General features: G+C 38.1%; 1 protein-coding gene across 1 annotated transcript in view; it reads left to right on the top strand.

Annotated features, from left to right (window-relative positions):
• LOC140171456 (broad substrate specificity ATP-binding cassette transporter ABCG2-like) overlaps positions 1 to 19,500 on the top strand; it is a 64,567-nt gene continuing 45,067 nt past the window's right edge. Inside the window, exons 1-2 of the mRNA XM_072194724.1 lie at positions 1 to 293; positions 5,557 to 5,718. Coding sequence (XP_072050825.1) covers positions 5,698 to 5,718 — 21 coding nt within the window. The 5' untranslated portion in view covers positions 1 to 293; positions 5,557 to 5,697. The remainder of the gene's footprint in view (positions 294 to 5,556; positions 5,719 to 19,500) is intronic.

The raw sequence follows: 19,500 nt of genomic DNA, 5'->3' as shown, positions 1-19,500 counted from the left end.
TGACAAGTTCAATGCACCCAGGGTTGAATGAAGTTCAGTAAACTTTTATTATTATATCATCAAGCGGAACAAGGCAAACAGAGTTCTTGTCCTTGAACATATCAATTGACCGTGTAGTGACAAAGTGTCAAATAATATTTGGTTGCATGTATAATAATGGTCTGCGTTGATAAAAATAAATAGTCCAACACCAGTCACCAAGTTTACCCGAAACATCCATCATCAATGGCCGGAGTCACAGATTGTGGAGTGAAGGTGCAGTAATCCATAACACTTTTCCACAGACCCTGATCGTAAGTAGCTGTACATAGAATAAAGTATCACTAAGCTTGTCCATGACCATCTACCATAGCAATGACCAGGGCCAGGGTAGCTAGACATTGTGGTGTTAGATTCTGGTACACCTTTCAGCGTTCAGTGGGGGAGAGCGGGGAGTGTTCGCCCTATATTTTTCTGACCAGCCTAGCGATGTCAATTTTAAGGTTAGGGATGACCTGATTAGCCCATGTGAAAGCCCTATGTCTTTATATACGGCCACAATCCCAGAACTATAGGCTAAATACAATAGCAACAGGATAGAGCAAACAAAATAGTTTTGCAAAGTGGCGAACTTGCCCCATATTGGGGCAGGTTCGCCCATATGGTGGGGTAAGTTCACCCTAATCACAAAAAAAGTTTAAACATTGCATAACAATAGCATATTAAATGCAAACATCTAGCAAGAGTATACAGTGCATTCATTTTCTTCTGAGGAGTCACTAAATTTGGGGTCGGGTCAGGCCAATGTAGGGGTCCAAAGTGAGCTTAAACGTATCATGTTTACAACTTCGGGGTGATTTGGGATTAGGACATTAACGGTGGTATGAGTAATACTGATACCACATAACAAGAATTTGTCTTTAAAAAAGACAAGTTCACGGATCAGGTGTATAGTACATGTACTTTGAGCTACTTTGATCTAACATTTAATATTCATATCTAACCTACTCTGCACTTATTTGACAATAAATAAGTGATATATGAGGCTTAATAATGATACCTGCTTCTTGACTATGGAAAACAATATTTTTTAAAACCTCATTTTGCATTTAGTTTTTAAGCCACCTCGGAAGCCACCTACAGGATCTCATTTTGCATTTAGGTTTTTATTGCGTTGCAAAGTAGCAAAACTTTTTTTATATATGGCCTGGAAAAGGCTATCCCCTCTTACAACCTATCGACAGGTCTAAAATCTATAATGAGGTGTCACTGGGTTTGCAAGAGATAATAATACCAAATCTAAACACCATGAAATTCACCACATCACGACCAAGCTCACATTGGGCGTCCCATTCCTTTTTTAAAGGAATTTTTATTAACTCTTGCTAGCTTTTGTCAGGGTCAGTGATATTTGTCTTTGTCAATATTATACAGGTTTATACACATGGGTTATTACAAGAGTCAATAAACATTCAATTAACTATAGATAATGGACTTAGTTTTGTGCAATGTAGTTATATTGAACTTTATCTGAAGTAAATCACCTGCTACACAGTTTTCTATACAGAATGATTTGTTTACTTTGTGATGAGGCCTGACCCCTGCTAGTTTTGATTAACCAATCAGTTATGTGTATTGTCAGCATGTGATGGCCATAAGCCAATTGTAAACATGTTTCTAAAAAAGGCTAAAAAATTCCTACGCTGGACAGACTCTTGGAGCAATTTATAGGCCTACGCAATTTTATTTTTTACACTTCCGCTGGGATCACTGATTTATTTTATGTATAGGCCTATAAACATGGGCACTTTAACTTCCATGGTATAAGCAACTCAATTAATGATGAATTTAAACAAAATCAGGTACAAAATACGGGATGGGGCTGTAATCAATTTTAGATGAGTTGGGCATGTCCCTACCGCGTCGGGAAGTAGAGGCCTATCCGTATAAAATGATGTTTAAAAAAGGGGGTCATTGGGTATAACAAAATAAAAAAGAGTCCTTGAGCATTCGCAAGTTTTTCCACGAGCCCAGTGGCGTAGCCCCCCCAATATATATATATATATATATCAGGGATAAAATGGCGACGCCAAAGAGTAAAGTGTCTTTAAAATGACTAAAGGTTGGACAAAAATGAGGATCAAAAATTTGGCTTTGCCCTCTCACACCAGAATCCTGCATGGCTAAACTACTACACGAGCCTCTGGCTTTGGGTGTTTACACACTCGCCCATTTGGCGCCCCGATCAGCTTCCCAGATGCTGAGAAGCATGTGACACAAAATCGTCTGATGACAGTGTTTTAAATAAAATTTTATGAAAAATTCAAAGACGTACATTTGACTGACAGTTCATAGTTATTATTTTTGCCTGTTACCTCGCTTGATTGACATTTTCTCATTGTCTCTAGTTATGATCTATATGGTCGGGATTTTCAGGTGTTGGACTTGGGCTTATTGAGCAAAGTAGCATTTGAAAGAATGACGTGTGTTTTAAATAATATTTTTTTATTTTTTTTGCAGAATCAGGAAGAAGAGACATTCTAAATTCACAAATACCCTGTAACCTTTAATTTTATTTATGTTAAGTTGTTATTTGGACGAATATGAAAGTGTCATGTCAGATGTTCCATAGGAAAACCATAGCGCGCCCAACCATGATTTCTCTGTGCACTGGGCCATGGAGTTGGCTGTGTACTGGGAAATGCAATGAATAAGTTTGAAATGACGTGCCCCTTGTGCACATTTTTGTATTTTCTTCATGGTATGGAAAATACAAATTGAATAAGGAGTTTATAATCCATTATCCCATATGTTCCCAATACAGATTTCCATTAAAACCATCTGTATTTATGTCCCGGATTTATGTATCAATGATAATACAACATTATTAATGCAAGAAAACATTACGTTTTGATGTAATTTTTTTGTTTTGGCTGTAGTTCGATGAACACGTCCCTATATGTTACGTAGCTAATATGAGAAGTTTATAATGACCTATGTCACCTAATTTTGCCATCACCAAATTCCCCGATAGCCGTATGAGAAACAAGGGGTGGACGAACCTGCCCCTAGGGCGAACACTCCCCGCTCTCCCCTGCTCAACATTGAAACTATTGATGGTCATGGTTCTGATTTAAAAGGGCATTTCGTGATCCACAGCATAATCCCCCCACTTTTCTCCAAAAAAGTTGAGATTTTTATGTCACTGGAAACATATTGTTTATGTACAAAAATATCTTGCAGGTACTCGTACAGCCTGAAACGATACTAGCGAATTAAGAGTTTTTAGATGATTTCAAGAACACTACAGCGCATGCATTACAAGACCTTTTTAGTCTACATCAGGGGCAGCGCCAGGGTATTTTGATAGGGGGGGGCAAACATTTTGTGAAATTTGTTATGCAGCGCGATAGCGCTGAAGCGCGCGACGCAGGGGGGTGTCTGAAAAATTTTCAAAGTGAAAGCACAAATGAAGCCATTTGATGCAACATTTTCACCTTTTGGGGGTTATTTATTTATTTTCTAACCGCATATTTTTATCGATTTCATTCACTGGCGCGACTAATTACGGCCCGCTGGTTTTAGGCATGGACCTACTCAATTACGTAGTAAATCCAACACCTTTTGGCAACAGAATAAGTTCATGGTACAAATTTGCACGAAGTGCTTGAAAATTTGCGATATTGAAGATAAAACTGGTGAAATATGGTGGAAAAGTTAAATAAAGTCGCGCGAAAAGGTCCACTTTGCGAGCGTAGCGAGCTGGAAAAAAAACAGGTTTTTTAATGCTTTTTCAGTCAGAAAAGGCCAAAATTGGGTTCTTTATGCTTTCTTGGTCAAAATTTTAGGAAAAAGTCCAAAACAGGTCCACCTTTTCAAAATCAGCCCCCAATGAATCCTGGCTACTCCCCTGGCCATAATGAAGCCAATTGCTTATTTATATTGGTGCATAATTTTTACACTATCTGAGAGAGGCGTTCTAGTATAGGTTTTGGATATACAATGTGATGAAAGCCCGTAAAAATGTGTGATATCGGACTGAAAGTAAACTTATTTATAATGATTAGGCCTAATTGCTGGCACTGATGACACACGACTTCCGTGTGTTGTTGCGTCAGGACAGTGATGTAGCCAGGATTTTTCCAAAATATTTGGGAGAAAAGGCAACTCATTTTATGGGGGAAATTCGCCGAAAATGGGCCCAAAATATAAAAACCAACAACTTTAAAACTGCGTAGGTCAGCATTCCACAAGGGGCAAGATGTCCGAAGGGGGAGTTTATGGCCAGGAAGGGGAATGGCTCCTTTTCTTCTTCTCCCTCCTCCCTTTCTCCCCCCTCCCTTTTCTCTCTCCTTTCTCTCTCCTTTTACCTCTTTTTTTTTTTGAAAATCATAGGGGGCAATTGCCCCCCCCCCCTGTGGCGCCGCCCCTGGTCTACGTCTTGTATCCTACTATCGGATCGTTGAAGTCAAATGCTCTCCTTTTTCATTCAAATTGGTTTAAGTTGGAAAAAAAACACACTCTGTGGAATGAGGTATCAAAATATGCAGAACAAACTTCTATATCCCCCTATTGACTATTTTTTGAGCTTTTTTTGGTCATTTAGGTTTTAATAGTCACTAGGCGGTTACCCGTATTTTGCGGTTCTCGGCTGTCATGGTTATTGGCTTTTGCAGATCTCAAAATCTTTGACCATGGATGACCTAACGAACGCAAACCTGAGCTTTCTTGGCCAAAGTTACACCCACCCACCAAGTTTGAGCTCCATGAGCAATTGGAAATCTTTGTTTTTTGACCTATGACCTCTTAACCGTAGGTCTTACAAAAAGGTCACAGTGGAAACTTTTGTGTGTTAGTCCAAGGTCTACCCACCCACCAAGTTTGAGCTCCATAGCGACAATTTGAATTTTTACCTTTCTTGACCTATGACCTCGTAACCGTAAGTATGACGAAAAAGTCACCGTGGAAACTTTTATTTGTTAGTCCAAGGTCCACCCACCCACCAAGTTTGAGCTCCAGGCAATTTGAATTTTTACCTTACTTGACCTATGACCTCGTAACCGTAAGTATGACGAAAAGGTCACCATGGAAACTTTTATTTGTTATTCCAAGGTCCACCCACCCACCAAGTTTGAGCTCCATAGGGGCAATTTGAAATTTTTACCTTTCTTGACCTATGACCTCTTAACCGTAGGTCTGAGGAAAAGGTCACCGTGGAAACTTTTGTTTGATAGTCCAAGGTTAACTCAATGGCGTGGCTAGATTTGCCATTTAAAGTGTTTGAAATTAGACTTCAATTGAACTTGACCCTGTCCTTGACCTTTGATCTTAAAAAATATAAACTCGTTCTTCCTCATACCAAGCTGCACCCACCTACCAAGTTTGAGGAATGTGCGACCCACAGTCTCTGAGAAAATAGGCGGATCAGACAGAGTCACAGACAGACAGAGTCACAGTCATGATAGTGTCTTTGAGATATTACTCTTGTTTTATGTGCACAGATACGTTTTGTGTGCAGGATATTTAAAATTGCCTATGCCTAATTATCTTTTATTATAATATGACATATTGTTTCAGGAGAAATAAAGGGGCCTGCTATTATTATTACAAGTGAAACTTTAATCTAATTGTTTCATATCAGCTGTGTCATCTGTGCTACAAATGTGTATGGCGTTGTGTGGAGGATATTAATGTTTCTTAGCATCCATCGGTACCACCATGTCACAGAAACACGAAAAGGTAAGGCAGCTGTTTTCAGTGGGGGGGGGGAGCATGGGGGGAAATGAATTGTAGAAGAAACAAATTTTGTGTAAAATTAATTGCTGTAAAAAGTGGGGGGTGTGTCAAGAAAAATATTTTTGGGAACAAATGCCCCCCTCCCTCCCATATTGCCGCCACTGCATGGCGCTAAGATTCAGAGGTGGTCAAGATATCCTGATTTTGATGTCACTATTGGTTTAAAGCCATATTATAACATTTGCTGAGGAGAATGCCCCCCCAAAAAATTTAAATTCTGGTTTTTACACGATGGTAATGTACTTTAGTCAATAAAGATACTTGCTGTAGTTTTGTCAAAATCCAAGATTTTGAATAAAACGATGGAACCGTTGTTTCATTCATACGATGGAAATATTAGTCGAAACACGTATGCACAGTACGTTACACGCGCGTCAAGGGATACACATACACACCCCCCACACCCACCCAGAGGATCGTGCCAGTATTACAACCGCGGGAGTAACATGCATGGGCGCTAGTAGTAAATTCCAATTTTCTCGCTTTACCTCACTTAGTCGGCTCAAAATTAAAAGGGATATATCTGACAGTAAAAGCTAACATTTTGTGGAAAATAAATACCAATCTATTTTTACAGAAATGTTATAATATGGCTTTAACATGTAATTATTTTATCTGTTCCAACTCCAGTGTATGTCACATAGAGCTGGAATCCCAGGCTGGAATAGATGCAAATTTTGACAAATGGGCCCCCCAAATTTGCAAAAGTATACAAAAAATCCAAAAATGTAAGAATTTGCAACCATAGAGAGCCAAAAAATTGGATTTTTAAGCTTTTTTGGTCAATAAAGATCTACATTTGGTTAAGAAAGTCCAATTTTCACAGAATTGCCCACCCTTGGAAAAAAAGTCCACTTTTTCAAAATCAGCACCCCAAAAAAATCCTGACTACAGGCCTGCAAATGGGGTTTGAGAGTGAAGGATAGATCCGGGGATAGATGAGGGATACATGAAGTAAAACCAAGTAGTGGTGGGTGGGAATGAATTCAGTAGGGGAAATTATGGGCTTCCAAGTTGCTGAGCAGTCTTGGGAATTGTTGAGTGGAGCACCTGCCAGCCTAGCAGCCTCTACACTTTCGAAAACCTGTACATTGTGCTTCAGGGGCTCACTATTATTCACTGTGGTAATGTATAGACCCCCTGCATCACTCACAGAACCCTGGAAAAGTTCATGGTTGATTGGTATACCTGTTTAACAACTTAATATTTATGTGTGACTGATCGCTGCCAAATTGAACACGGCTCTCCAATTCTGGTGATTTCTTTCAAGTTTTGCTAAAAAGAACCGAATGCGCAGTTCCAAATTTTTAGAGAAAATTTTGAAGGAAAAATGCCCATCTTTAATCAGTTTTCTGAAAATTGCAACCCAAAGTGAATCCTGAAAATGTATCCCAAATAGTTCCAAATCTACTGCACATCCTTATACTCACCTTTCCACTAAGAACTCCCTGGGCTCTTGGACTGCCCCCTCCTCACCCAAAAAAAAAAAAAAAAAAAAACCTAGAGAGGATCCAGTCAGTGATATAGCCTTCTAATTCGGACACTGATCATTCACCATAGGCTCCAAAACCGCTAGGGATCACACCACTAAATCAAGTTCCTATTCTTTTATGTGTTAAGAGGTACCTAAGAAATCATCATTTTCTCATGGTTAGAACGTGCTAGGGCATTCAAAACAAAAAATTTCTAAAAGATTGTGATATATTCCCATATTCTACCCTAAAACCACCATTATTTTGGTAGTTGAGTGGCTCGATTTTTCACAGTGGTTCATTGAACATGATGTAAACCATACCAAAGCCTACATCTCAGCGCCTCTATGCTGTGACGTCATTTGGTGCATGGAACTAAAAAACCTTCCTAAAATGTCAGAATTGTAATATGTGTACATCCATATCAAAACGATACACTTGTCGGTTGATACATGTGTCTCATTTCACATAGTAGCTAGGAATAAATACCAGACTCATCTCAAGTGGAGGTCACTACAAATCATCCCCAAGACATGTGGTTAAGGAATGTTCTCTGTAATCGTAAACCATGTGACTTGGGGATGATTTGAAGTGACCTCCACTTGAGATGAGTCTGGTATTTATTCCTAGCTATTATGTAAAAGAGACACATGTAGCAGCCGACAAGTGCATCGTTTTGATACGGATGTACACATATTTTTTATTATTTTATGCTTGGATGATAAGAAAAACATCCACAGAGCACAACTATCACCAAAAAATGGGCACATCAGCCTTCATTTCAAACTTTTTCCCATTAAAATGCACCTGGTATGGTCAGCGAATAAAAACACTGGTTGTTATTTCTTCAGTCAGATAGGGTTGAACCTGATTTAGTGGTGTGATCTCTCCATGCAGGCTATGCATGACCTAGTGCTCTACATTTTGTGAACCTAGCAGTTTGCCTACTGCCTGTGACTTTTATAACTTGACACTTTTAACCTACATTTAGCCAGGGGGCACTCCCATATATTGACATATGTCATGTGCCCATGAAAATTTTTTTTGGTAAATCCTACACCCAATGACCCCATTTTTTTCGGCAGGCTACACTGAATGACCCCCTTTTTTGAACAATTAGTCCTCAAAATTGAAATTTCAACTCGCTAAGCATGCATTTTCAGCAAAATGAACGAGTTTTGTCTATTATGTACTGTAAATTTAGTAAAAAGCTATTTTTGATTGTCAGTGATGTGAAATTTTGGGCGCTCACACACAAAATCACCCCATTTTTGACATTGCCAACACTGAATGATCCCCTTTTTTCTGAAAATTTCTAAACCGATAGACCCCTAGTTTCATACGCTGGTGGGCACAGGTACGTCACTTTCATATTTGAGTGCCCCCCCCCCTCCGGACATTTAGGCCTGGTACTTAGGGCCTATATAATATAGTCTGTTAGATATGATTGCATCATCTTACAGGATGTAGGTGCTAACTGTGGAGGGGGGCACTAAAGGGGGGGGACCTGCGTGTAAAGGTTGTCCAAAAGGAAATGTTTAGCTTGTTTAGGGGGTTTAGGCCTTGTGCAAAGATGCAAGGGGTGCTCAAGTTTGGCTTTGGTAGGGTGTGCTGCTAAGAATTTAAAAGTGGATCCACCAATATACCAATTTTCAAGAAATTTGGACCCATCGACCAAAATTCAAAATTTTCGGCCGAATTTAGTTAGTTTTTACAAAATTTCAAAAATTTTGGCTGCCCTATTCTATTACCCCCACAAAAGTGGTATATTTGAGTGGTGTGGAGGTATCATATTAACTACTGTGTTGCAGTGTTATTGGTTGGGTAAAAACCAATAAGTGGCATACCATTGACAAGCTTGGACTTTAAGCTTTAAGAAAAACAAGATTAATATTTAATTATGTAAATTTTATGCAAATTAGCTCATGAATAATTAATGAGCTCATAGCCAAATATAATGAAAAAATTATTTTAATTTACATTTTTGAAGTGTATGAGTACATCAATGTGGCATTTTTATGCAGTTTTAAATACACTGCCGTATTTCTACATATAATAAAAAGAAATCCGAGTTACTTTGGACTATATTTTAAAAGTTAATGGACATTTTTGGGCTAATTTTAGGGCAAAATTTGGCCTAAAAATGGTTAAAATATGCAGGTTTCCAACATTTTTAACCACTTTATGATGTGTTAATGGTAGTTATATTAGGAAAAAAGGTGTTTTGTGGATAGAGAAGTGATAAATTATCAAAACTGTTCCAAAGATAAAACTTTATTTGTGTAAATAATTTTTTTACATGCATATTAAGCCATTCCGTGCCATATGGCACGAAATTGATAGGGGGTATTAGGTTAAGGCAAAATTAGGCTATTTTCAGAAAAAAAATTGAGAAATTTTGAAAAAAGGACCATGCATCCATATACCCAAACTATAGCTTAGAAAAAGGGGTAATTGATATACCAAAAGGCTGAAAATGCTGCCTATGTTTGCGGGCAAATTGCGGCACATCCCCCCCTGGAAAAAGTTCTAAATAAATACATGTATGTCATACCCGGTACCTATTTTTGTTTATGTATCATTTTATACACATTGGTGGTCATCTTGAAAAAAAAAAAAAAAAAAAAAAAAAAGATTTATTTAAAAAAGTCTTAGGGTGTGGGCTTAACTTGGGGGGGGGGGGGCTTAGAACTTGTGACATCTTTAGAATATGATTTAGTAGCTAATTGCGATTTTATGATGCAACTTGATATATATATTACTTCATGCATTGCTTATATAACACTTCAATGCATTTGTCCAATAGTCATTTTTCAGGATGATTTATGCCGAGAGATAAAAGGTGACCTTTGCTGTACATACAATAATGCTATAATATAGATCAATGGCAACCATCATGCATACAAGACATTTTAACACTCTCACCTATATCTTGACTGATGCATGCAAGGCATACTCTCACCTACATTTTGCTGCTTTCCTTCTAAAATAGCTTAAAATATATAGACCTATCTAAAGTGGCGGCACCACGTGGGGGGGGGGGGCATGGGGGAAAATGCCCCAGTTGGAAATCTTGCATGCACCCCCTGTTGCCACCCCAGTAAAAACCCAAAATTCCACTTTTCGTGGCAATTTTGCACAAAAGTTGTTGATTTTGCCCCCCCCTAAACTTCCCCCCCCCCCCGAAAATAAGCCTGGCGCCGCCACTGCCTATATATATTTGTGTATTACACCTGATAGAAACATTAATCTTTTATATTCTGCATCAGGCCCTATTCATACTCCACTTCACGTACACAAATTTTTCGGGCGACATATTGCCAAGGGCTTATTCATACTGTTCGTACAGGGTGATTTAAAATCATCTGTACCCAACTTAATACATTTTTTGCTGAATTTTAGAAAACACTAAATCAAATTTAACATATATTCTCATAATTAATGCAGTGTTATTTTATTGTTAACAGAAATTTTAAAATGTATTGATTATCTAAATCACAAGATATTTCAATTTTATGAAAGCTAGGGCATATCCATTCAACACACAGAGCTGTCAATTGCTGTGCAATTTAGTAGATTAAGGGTAGACGTGGTTTTGGGGTCGAAGCAGCCAAAAAAGAAATTGATTTTCATTATCCAAATCAATATATTATTGAAAATAACACTTTGATGTTTTGCAAAAGTTCATTCTACAAATCATATATTTTGAAAACTTGCTTGATTTATTGTTGTTCATGAGTTCTGTACAATTTTACAAAATTGTTGTTGTTTTAGCCCTCTTTACAACATAACTCAAGAACCACAGGACCTACAAAAGTATATCTGTGATATTTGAATTCTTGTACATACTCGCTATGAAATGATCAATGCAATTTTTGCCAAAGCTCACTACCATTCGCAAGATACTGTGAACTACCAAATTGCACAGTTTAAAGAGGTGAATGCCAATCAGAAAATTTTATCGAATATTCCCTCAAGTTGAACAAATGAATATATTTTGTAAAGGTTTTTTTTCATAAGGTTGCCCTCCAGCCTAAAATCTGGGTTTTTTTTTTACCAACTCAACCATTCATATCTACTATTTCACAGTAACATGAGTGAAGAGAGATGCATATTTATTATCTTATTTTCTACCTATGAATATTTTATTGAAGTAAATAATTTTAAGGCCCTTCACAATTAATTATTAGTTTACTGTTTAAGATTATTAATTAAATGGGTACTTTTGTGAAGGGCCTTAAACATCCATGTTGTTGGGATTCAATGAGTTAGTCCTACTATCCACTTAAAGTGCTGGCTTGGGGCACAATCTTTTTAGTGAATGTGAGGGATCCAGAAATAGGCTTGGGGTATGATGAGAAAATCATTTGTTTAAAAAAAATTAAAAAAAAACAAAAAAAAGAAAAACAATTTTATTGAAAATTAAAAAAAACAAAAAATACCTGGGCCTAGATTTTCGTGATTTTGACCCGGCCGCGGACTGGGCAACACAACAACTTTTTTTCTGCCTAATAGCGGGGATTGTTAAATTCCGCCACAAGGTTTATCTCTGTGAAAAACTTGCATGCTCGAAGTGGTGTATGATTCAGGCTTCACACTAAGATAAATTGTGCTAAAAGGTAAAGTGACCTTTAAAAGTTCACCTACATCTCCGATGAACTGACAACTTATTCATGTGTATAACCAGAACTTATTATCGAGATTAAGTAAATAATGATGTGAATAGGCCTTCTGTTTGCCAGGATACAATAAATATGCTTGATCACAAGTCTTGCAATATATAAGAATATCCTCAGTCAATAACAGAATAGAATCATACACGTCACCGTCACGACCGGTACTTGTAGATGCTGTATCCAAGATTTTCATTCTTCGGTTTGATGTGAATTTATATCAATTTCAGTGATTTGATAATCTGATTGCAATGAAATTTGCTGCAAATTCAAGATTTTGAATAGAAAACAAGATAATTCTGCCATATTTTGAAGACACATCACTGCAGTGACTGCATCTGGAATACATGCATCAGGACAAAACATAGTTTGAGTCAAAGGATACCCAGGATGATACCAGTAATCTGATTTGGAATTATTTGTTTGTCAATTTTGTCAAATTGGGATAAATCTGGCTGGATAACAAGAGGACAATCAGATGATTTAATAGGCCTAGCAAACTTTTAATACAAACTCTTGGTGCATGGTATGATCTACATTGTACAATCGTATTTATTCATATCATTTCGATATTATCGAAATTCGTATTCAATTAACAGTAAAAGTTGGGAATTGGTGAAATATGGAAAACCCAGCTTTTGAGCATAATGGCACAGTTCTGGTGACTGAGCAGGAGACTTCAATGGTAGATACAAACGATGAAAGTAAACCACCACTTCACATGAATGGAGGAATACATCATGAAGTAAGACCTATAAATTTGCATGGGAAAACTGAATTATTGGCATTTATTTATTGTTTTATTATTTTATTTACTTGAATTGTCAGCTGTATCATATGTACAGCAAATAAATGTGGGATGACCATTTTTAAATACTTCAACACATTTATTTCTACTTTATGCTAGGTTAAATTTTAACCTGTATAAGCATTGTGTTACACATATGTGACGTGTCATGTCAAAAGGAGACACTTTTGGGCAGGTTATCAATTTTGAGGTTTTTACATATCTTAAATATAGAGATATTTTGCTCCACGATGCCATTTTCCCCCAATGAAATCGGACATTCCCAAGCGAAGATATTGAGTTCGTAAGTTATGGTATTATAAAATTGGAAATCGAGATATCGGCCTTTAAAAATATTATTGACAATGTTGAGAGTATGAATTACCTTGAAAAATGGCTCAAAAATACAAGATGCCTGTTATTTTCCGGTCTGAAACTATTAGACAATATTTTTAACAATAATAACATCACAAATTCGCAACAAACCCAAATGTGTGAAAAAATCACTCTCGGGCAGATTTTTGGCTATTTCTCCATTTGCGATCCTGCCCCAAAGTGTCTCCTTTTGACATGACATGTCACATATCAGTGATTATGGGTGGTCATTATAAATGTGCCATGATGTGAATTATATACAATCCCATTATACCTTTATGGGTGAAGTATTGAAATGAATGTGTTGATGTGTTATGATGAGTTACCATCATCTTTTGAAGTGAGCATTTCAGGGTTGCTGATATTTTTATTTTTTTAATCAAAAGTCTTCTAAAATTTAAATCAAAGTTTTTTGATTAAATCAAATTTTAAAATATTTTCCCTCCCCAACCACATAGCATCTGCTACAGTGGCTCAGCACAATGCCTAAAAATAGGCAAATGCAAATATGCATGATAGTTTTGAATATATATCGCCCTGCACTACAAGCAGGCTGCACTCATCACCTGTGTATGTGTGCAATCAGGTAATACAAGATACAATTTAAGATACTTATAGTGCAAGTGATCAGCATGATATGAATATTCTATAGAATTATGATCCAGGTACGTCTTTCCAATCCATTTGCATCCCACACAGTACCATTTTACACCTGGCTTTCCCACTGCAATATATATTCTGTGCATATTCTTTGTTTACTATGCTAATGTTATAATTGTTTTCAAGAGTAAATGTTATCCAAATGGTTACATTTCAAGCTGATTGAGCACATCACATCAAAGTATAAGACCCCTTAGGTCGGTTTTATGACGGGTCTCATTTAGTAATTCTTCTTAGTAGATTAGTGGTTATGTTAGACGACGGATGGTGTTAATAGTGAAGACAAAATCAAGACAGCATCAGGCCAGATGTGTGGTTCCTATTGATCCATGATTTATTGGCTGACAATCTTACAATATGAAAAGTTGATACGAAAAGTGAGAGAGAGAGCCACGATCTTCGCTCCGCTCCCCTTATATGCGACCCCACCCTACCATCGATCCGGTATCTGGCGACTCTTGACCAATCGTAGCCGAGGATCGCCCGATACCCGTGATCGGCAGGGCGGTTCTCCAATAAAGAGGGAGTGGCGCGCATGATCGATATTAGGCTGATATTATCTTTATCTTATCGCGGTATGGTAACTTTCCTCAACCTTTTGTGGGGCTTTCCCTAGATGGCGCTCCACTCATTCGTTCCAGCCGGAGTATGATTCAGAGGGGCTTACATATACTTCCTCCCTCCGAAAACCAACGCTCCGGCGTTGATAATACAATGAATGGAACTATGGAAGGGGGTAATGAGTGGAACGCCACGTGGAAAAACCCCACGTGGAGACATGGAACCTTTGGTGCTACCAAAAATATAACATTAACCTTCACCCCAAAATATAACATTGCCCTTTACCAAAATATATAGATAACCTTTGCCCTTTACCAACATATATAGATAACCTTTGCCCTTTACCAAAATATATAGATACCATTGCCCTTTACCACAAATATATAACTTTACCCTGTACTAAAATATGCATAGCTTCATCTTGTACCAAAAAATATATAACTTTACCTTGTACCAAAATATAGTAAGAAATAGACCTTTACGAACGTATGATAACGCGTCACAAGCTAACCTTTTGCACACCCAAACGGGCGTGTGTTTGCCATGGGCTATAATACTATGAAAATGAAGTAGCGGCATTTCAAATTAGTTCATTGTCGGATGATTTGACTTGAACATCAAAGTATCATAGTAGAGAAGAAAATCATGTGAACGTCTGAACGAAAGCATCGTTAGACCGAACCGGCTTGGTAAATTGGGGGGGGGGGGGCAACAACAACAATTTGTTTTGTGGAATTCGCCCGTAAAGTGGATGGAGTGGTACATATTTTGTATGTACCGCTCTATAAAAAAGTTAATTGCCTGCCAGAACGGACGGTAGCTGACGATGTAAATTAATTGAAATGCCACTACTGACAATTGGAAAACAATTGTGCCTACATACACGTGTGATAATACCCTAATACCGCAATTATTACTTTATTATTGCGTTATTAAATGACTAGCATGCCCGGCATAATTATGTTTATAACAGTATAATTGAGATCACTTATACGTACGGGCACCTCTTATGAAAAAAAAATGCAATTATAGGGAACAAAGACTTGTTATTTGTGACTGCTGGTAGCAGTTACCTCTCCCCAGGATCGTTGTCGAGGAACTGTTATTATAAAATACTAAATATGCAACTTTTATAATTTGGTGAATCCTCTTGAAACTGGGAACAATACCGGACTGCATACAATTAGCTGTAGGTGGGTGTTGTTACTGGTTTCGGTATCCGACTCATTTGATACTCAACAATAGAGGAAATGAATAATTGACCGTAATTTATTCGTGGAGCGACGCCGTGTCGTGACCTGTTTGCTCCGAGCCCTTATCGAGAATGCTAATGAGCGCCCTCTCTTAACTAGGCAATTATTATGTGTATGCCGTCTCTGTGACGGCGCTATTGTGTCGGCAGGATGTAATTATCGAGACAATAATATTTGTGAAATAATCGAAACTCCGCTGATGATACACAGCGGTGTAAAGATTGAGCCGGAGAGTTGAAAAGGTAGAATAACACCCTGGAACCTTTTAATCGGTAATGTATGCAGTCCAAACAACGGGTTTCCGTCGTGGCTGGTGTGATGATACCAACAGAGATGCATTACAATGAGCATTAATTCGTTATGTGGCCTTTTCAATAACAAAATGATTGCAATAATAACAGTACCTGACCAATAACTTATATTATGCACTAAAATAGTCCTCCATTAGGCACAGATTTAAGGCAAATTCTACCCGTATTTTGGAAAACCAATCCTGTCCTGAATATGTGCGTGAAAATGCGAAACTGAAAGTAACAAGCATCTAATACCGTCCATAAAAATATATGCTTTAATATATAATAAAAAGTTATAATGAAACCATCATTAATATATTGCTTTAATATATATATATATATTACGAAAGCACTGTTATCTCGTTTTTTTTTTTTTTTTTTAAACTTAGTTTACTACCTTCACCTCTGAGGTGTTGTGACGTTCAAGGGATGACTGCCTCAAATAGGAAACCTCTATGCGTCATTGCCAAGTATGATATTTGACATTGACAAGTCGGTGCACTAAGCAGTCGAGGAAAACGCGCGTTTTTCTAAGGTCCTGAACATATTACGTGGACCACCAGAACTGAAAAACGCGTTGTGTCGCTTACTGGAGCTAGAAATTGCGTAATTGACCAAATTCATGGTGACCCCCTCCCAAATGTCGTACGCATCTCAAGTCCTGACTCGGGTAGCGAGGCAGGTGGAGATCTGTATTTATTTATCATTGCTCCACACTAGCGAGCACCCAATTATGGAAATATTGCGAACTAATGCCAAAAACGAATCTGTCTTGCGCCTCAGTTGCGGTTAGCAACATTGCGTGTGACCCTTGAAACTCCACAACACCTCATTATACATACAATATATACAAACTTTAACATCTTAAAACTACTTTATGCATATAACGGAATGTAATACTGACTGACAAAAAAATGCCGACTCACCGTCCATTATGGGACATGAAGGATTCTGGAGACTTGGAGACAAAACATTTATTACTTCATTGACCTTACTGAAACCACCTACGCGTTAAGCAAGTTATTAAACGCTCGATATTGTTTTCAATTGTGTGTTTGTTTTTTGTTTTTGTTCTTCTCATTTGTTGGACTTCCTTACCTTGGGCCACTGTGAAGCTATCAAAGTTAAAAGGCAATCATAATTTAAGTTGGTCTTGTCGCCCTTGTATAGCTGAATTTTTTTTTTTTTTTTTTTTGGTGTGGTGCGAAAATCCATTCGCACTTTTATTGTTTAAGGGGGTTATGGGGGAACTGGGGAATGTTTTAACTCATAATGGAACGGTGAATGGCATTGCGCGCAAACCTTCAATAGTGATCAAAGCTGTGCTCTTAGCGTTGGCCGATGTGAAACAAACCCAGAATGATAGCAACATTATTTACTTAAACGCATGGACCCTGCTAAAAGCGAGTTCTTGAAAGATAGGAGGATAGGTCACAGTTAGCATGTTGTGGCACTAGGCTGCCCTTACAATGTAATGCAGCCTGGGTGATTTATTATGATGATCTGACCTGCCCCAATCAAACCTGGGGTTTATTTATAGGGGTGGGGATAAGGGATGGGGTGAGATGATAGGTATACCGAATTTGCACGCCTCGTAAGTTAGGGGCCCGATGACCAACTAAGCCAAGTATTGGCTAGTGTAAAATAAATGTGAAGCAGCATAGCCACCGGTTTTGCATACCAGTGTGTATGATCGAATACCAAAACATTGTAGCATATAAGCCTCGTAATCAAATTCAAACGGACATGACTCTCACTCCACCCGTGTCTACCATGTCGAGAAGTAAAAGGGAAGGGTGTGATCGCACAAAAATCGAATGCCAGAAAATTATGGGCTGCCGGGAAACGAGGGCCGCGGGCCGGATCCGTGTTCAATATTTTACCCGGAAGTACCCTCCGCAACTTTCCTGGAGCTGATAAATTTAGGGGATTTTCCGTTTTGATCTGGGACATGCGCCTCAGTCTGTGAGCACGGGCGGGGATTCCCGAACACCCGTCTGGTGTTTTGTGAAAGAGTCATGTTCGTGTCGATTTCAAATTTCCTTGAGTTACGCAATATTGAGAGTAGTACCCGTACCAACCCGACTGATCACATACTACTGTCCATATCGCTTTACAAGTTATAACTCCTCATTGGTCTCCAACGACCACTGAAGGAAAAGAGGACGCTTATAAAATGCAGAGGAGGTTCAAACGGTGGGGGCTGCTCACCCCCTCCAAACGCACCTTTGGTGCCAAAATAAAATAGAAATACCGTTATGACTTTGGGCAGATCTGACACTTGTAAACACTTAAGAATAAAATCGAGGCCATCCTGCATATTCCTTAGCGAAATATATATACCAAATGACCTTTGCAACCTGCAATAAGTAGGCTATACTCTGCGCTATTCATTTTATGATATAGTATTTGCCTATACCATACAACAAAATTGAAAAGGTTTGAGGTAAGTTGCTACATCCTGACGACAGTATTACTGTACCGGTATGCGCAATCCTGACTTAACAAATGGCGAAATGATAAAGTTTGCCAATTTGAACTAATATGTACGCAAAATGTGAAATGATTGTAGTGTTCTCCAAAATTCAGCTATCGACTGATATACCGTTAGAAACTCGTGATAGACTGTGTTGATCCCTCCTTCTTTTTTTTTCTTCTTTTTTTTTTTTAATATTATGAAATAATTGATAACCAGAAAGCCGTAGAGCCTATCGTGTTGCTTTAAAGCTACAAATATAAACAGAATTTATATCGCCTAGGCTAAAAGAAAAGTCAAGTAGGCCTATCAGAATAGGAAAGTCAAATACCATGTAAGGTCTGTTACTTATTACACCCTAAATGTGTACTTTATAGAAAAATTGGGAATAAAATAATAGGCCTACTAATCACGCTAATATTAGATGGGCAAACTCCAACGGCCTAAACTTACAGTCTAGATTATACTGCATGCCCCCATGATTGAGTGTTTATATATCGTTATGTTTGTATTGTTGCTTGTTCTTTGCATGCAAGATGCTAATTATGTCTAATCAGGCAAGTCCAGGAAGCTTGTGGTCCTGTACTTGCCTGGCCTGTCAAAGCAGGCGCGGCAGCGACCGGTGTCTCGCCGCTCCTGAGCCCATTTCAGTATAAAAATAGAATAGGAGGGCTATCCCCATTGATGATGGTAGCCAGTGTATTTGTATAATTGGTGACTGAATTTCCCGTGACAGCACGCACATCTGTATATATTATGTGTGCGCGGTAGGCCTATACAGTTTGATATGCTAGTAGGTATATATATTAGTGATATAATAACGATAATAATTTGTGTTTAGAACCCGGGAGACCCACAATTGAACTATACTAATGAAAATGAACATCCGTCGAATATATACGATTAAATAAAGTTATTACAATATTAGCGATTAATAGCGGCTAATACTACAGCCGGTAGTAAAGCCCGTTTCATAATTGAACATAGCAATTTTTTGGAAAACCTGGTGTCAACACTCCGGTCCCACTATGTCCGATAGTTAATATTTTGGGGGTAACTTTCGATTATTCATTTGTAATATATATCCTAAAAAAACCAACAACAACAGCGGGGTTGTTCACTTGGGTGAAATCGCTGTTGCCTTATCACTAAGGGGGAAAATTTGACGTTGTCCG

This window comes from Amphiura filiformis, chromosome 15 (assembly GCF_039555335.1).
Source record: "Amphiura filiformis chromosome 15, Afil_fr2py, whole genome shotgun sequence".
Lineage (NCBI taxonomy): Eukaryota > Metazoa > Echinodermata > Ophiuroidea > Amphilepidida > Amphiuridae > Amphiura > Amphiura filiformis.
The sequence above is the reverse complement of the archived record's forward strand: the minus strand, read 5'-3'. Positions and strand labels throughout refer to the sequence as shown.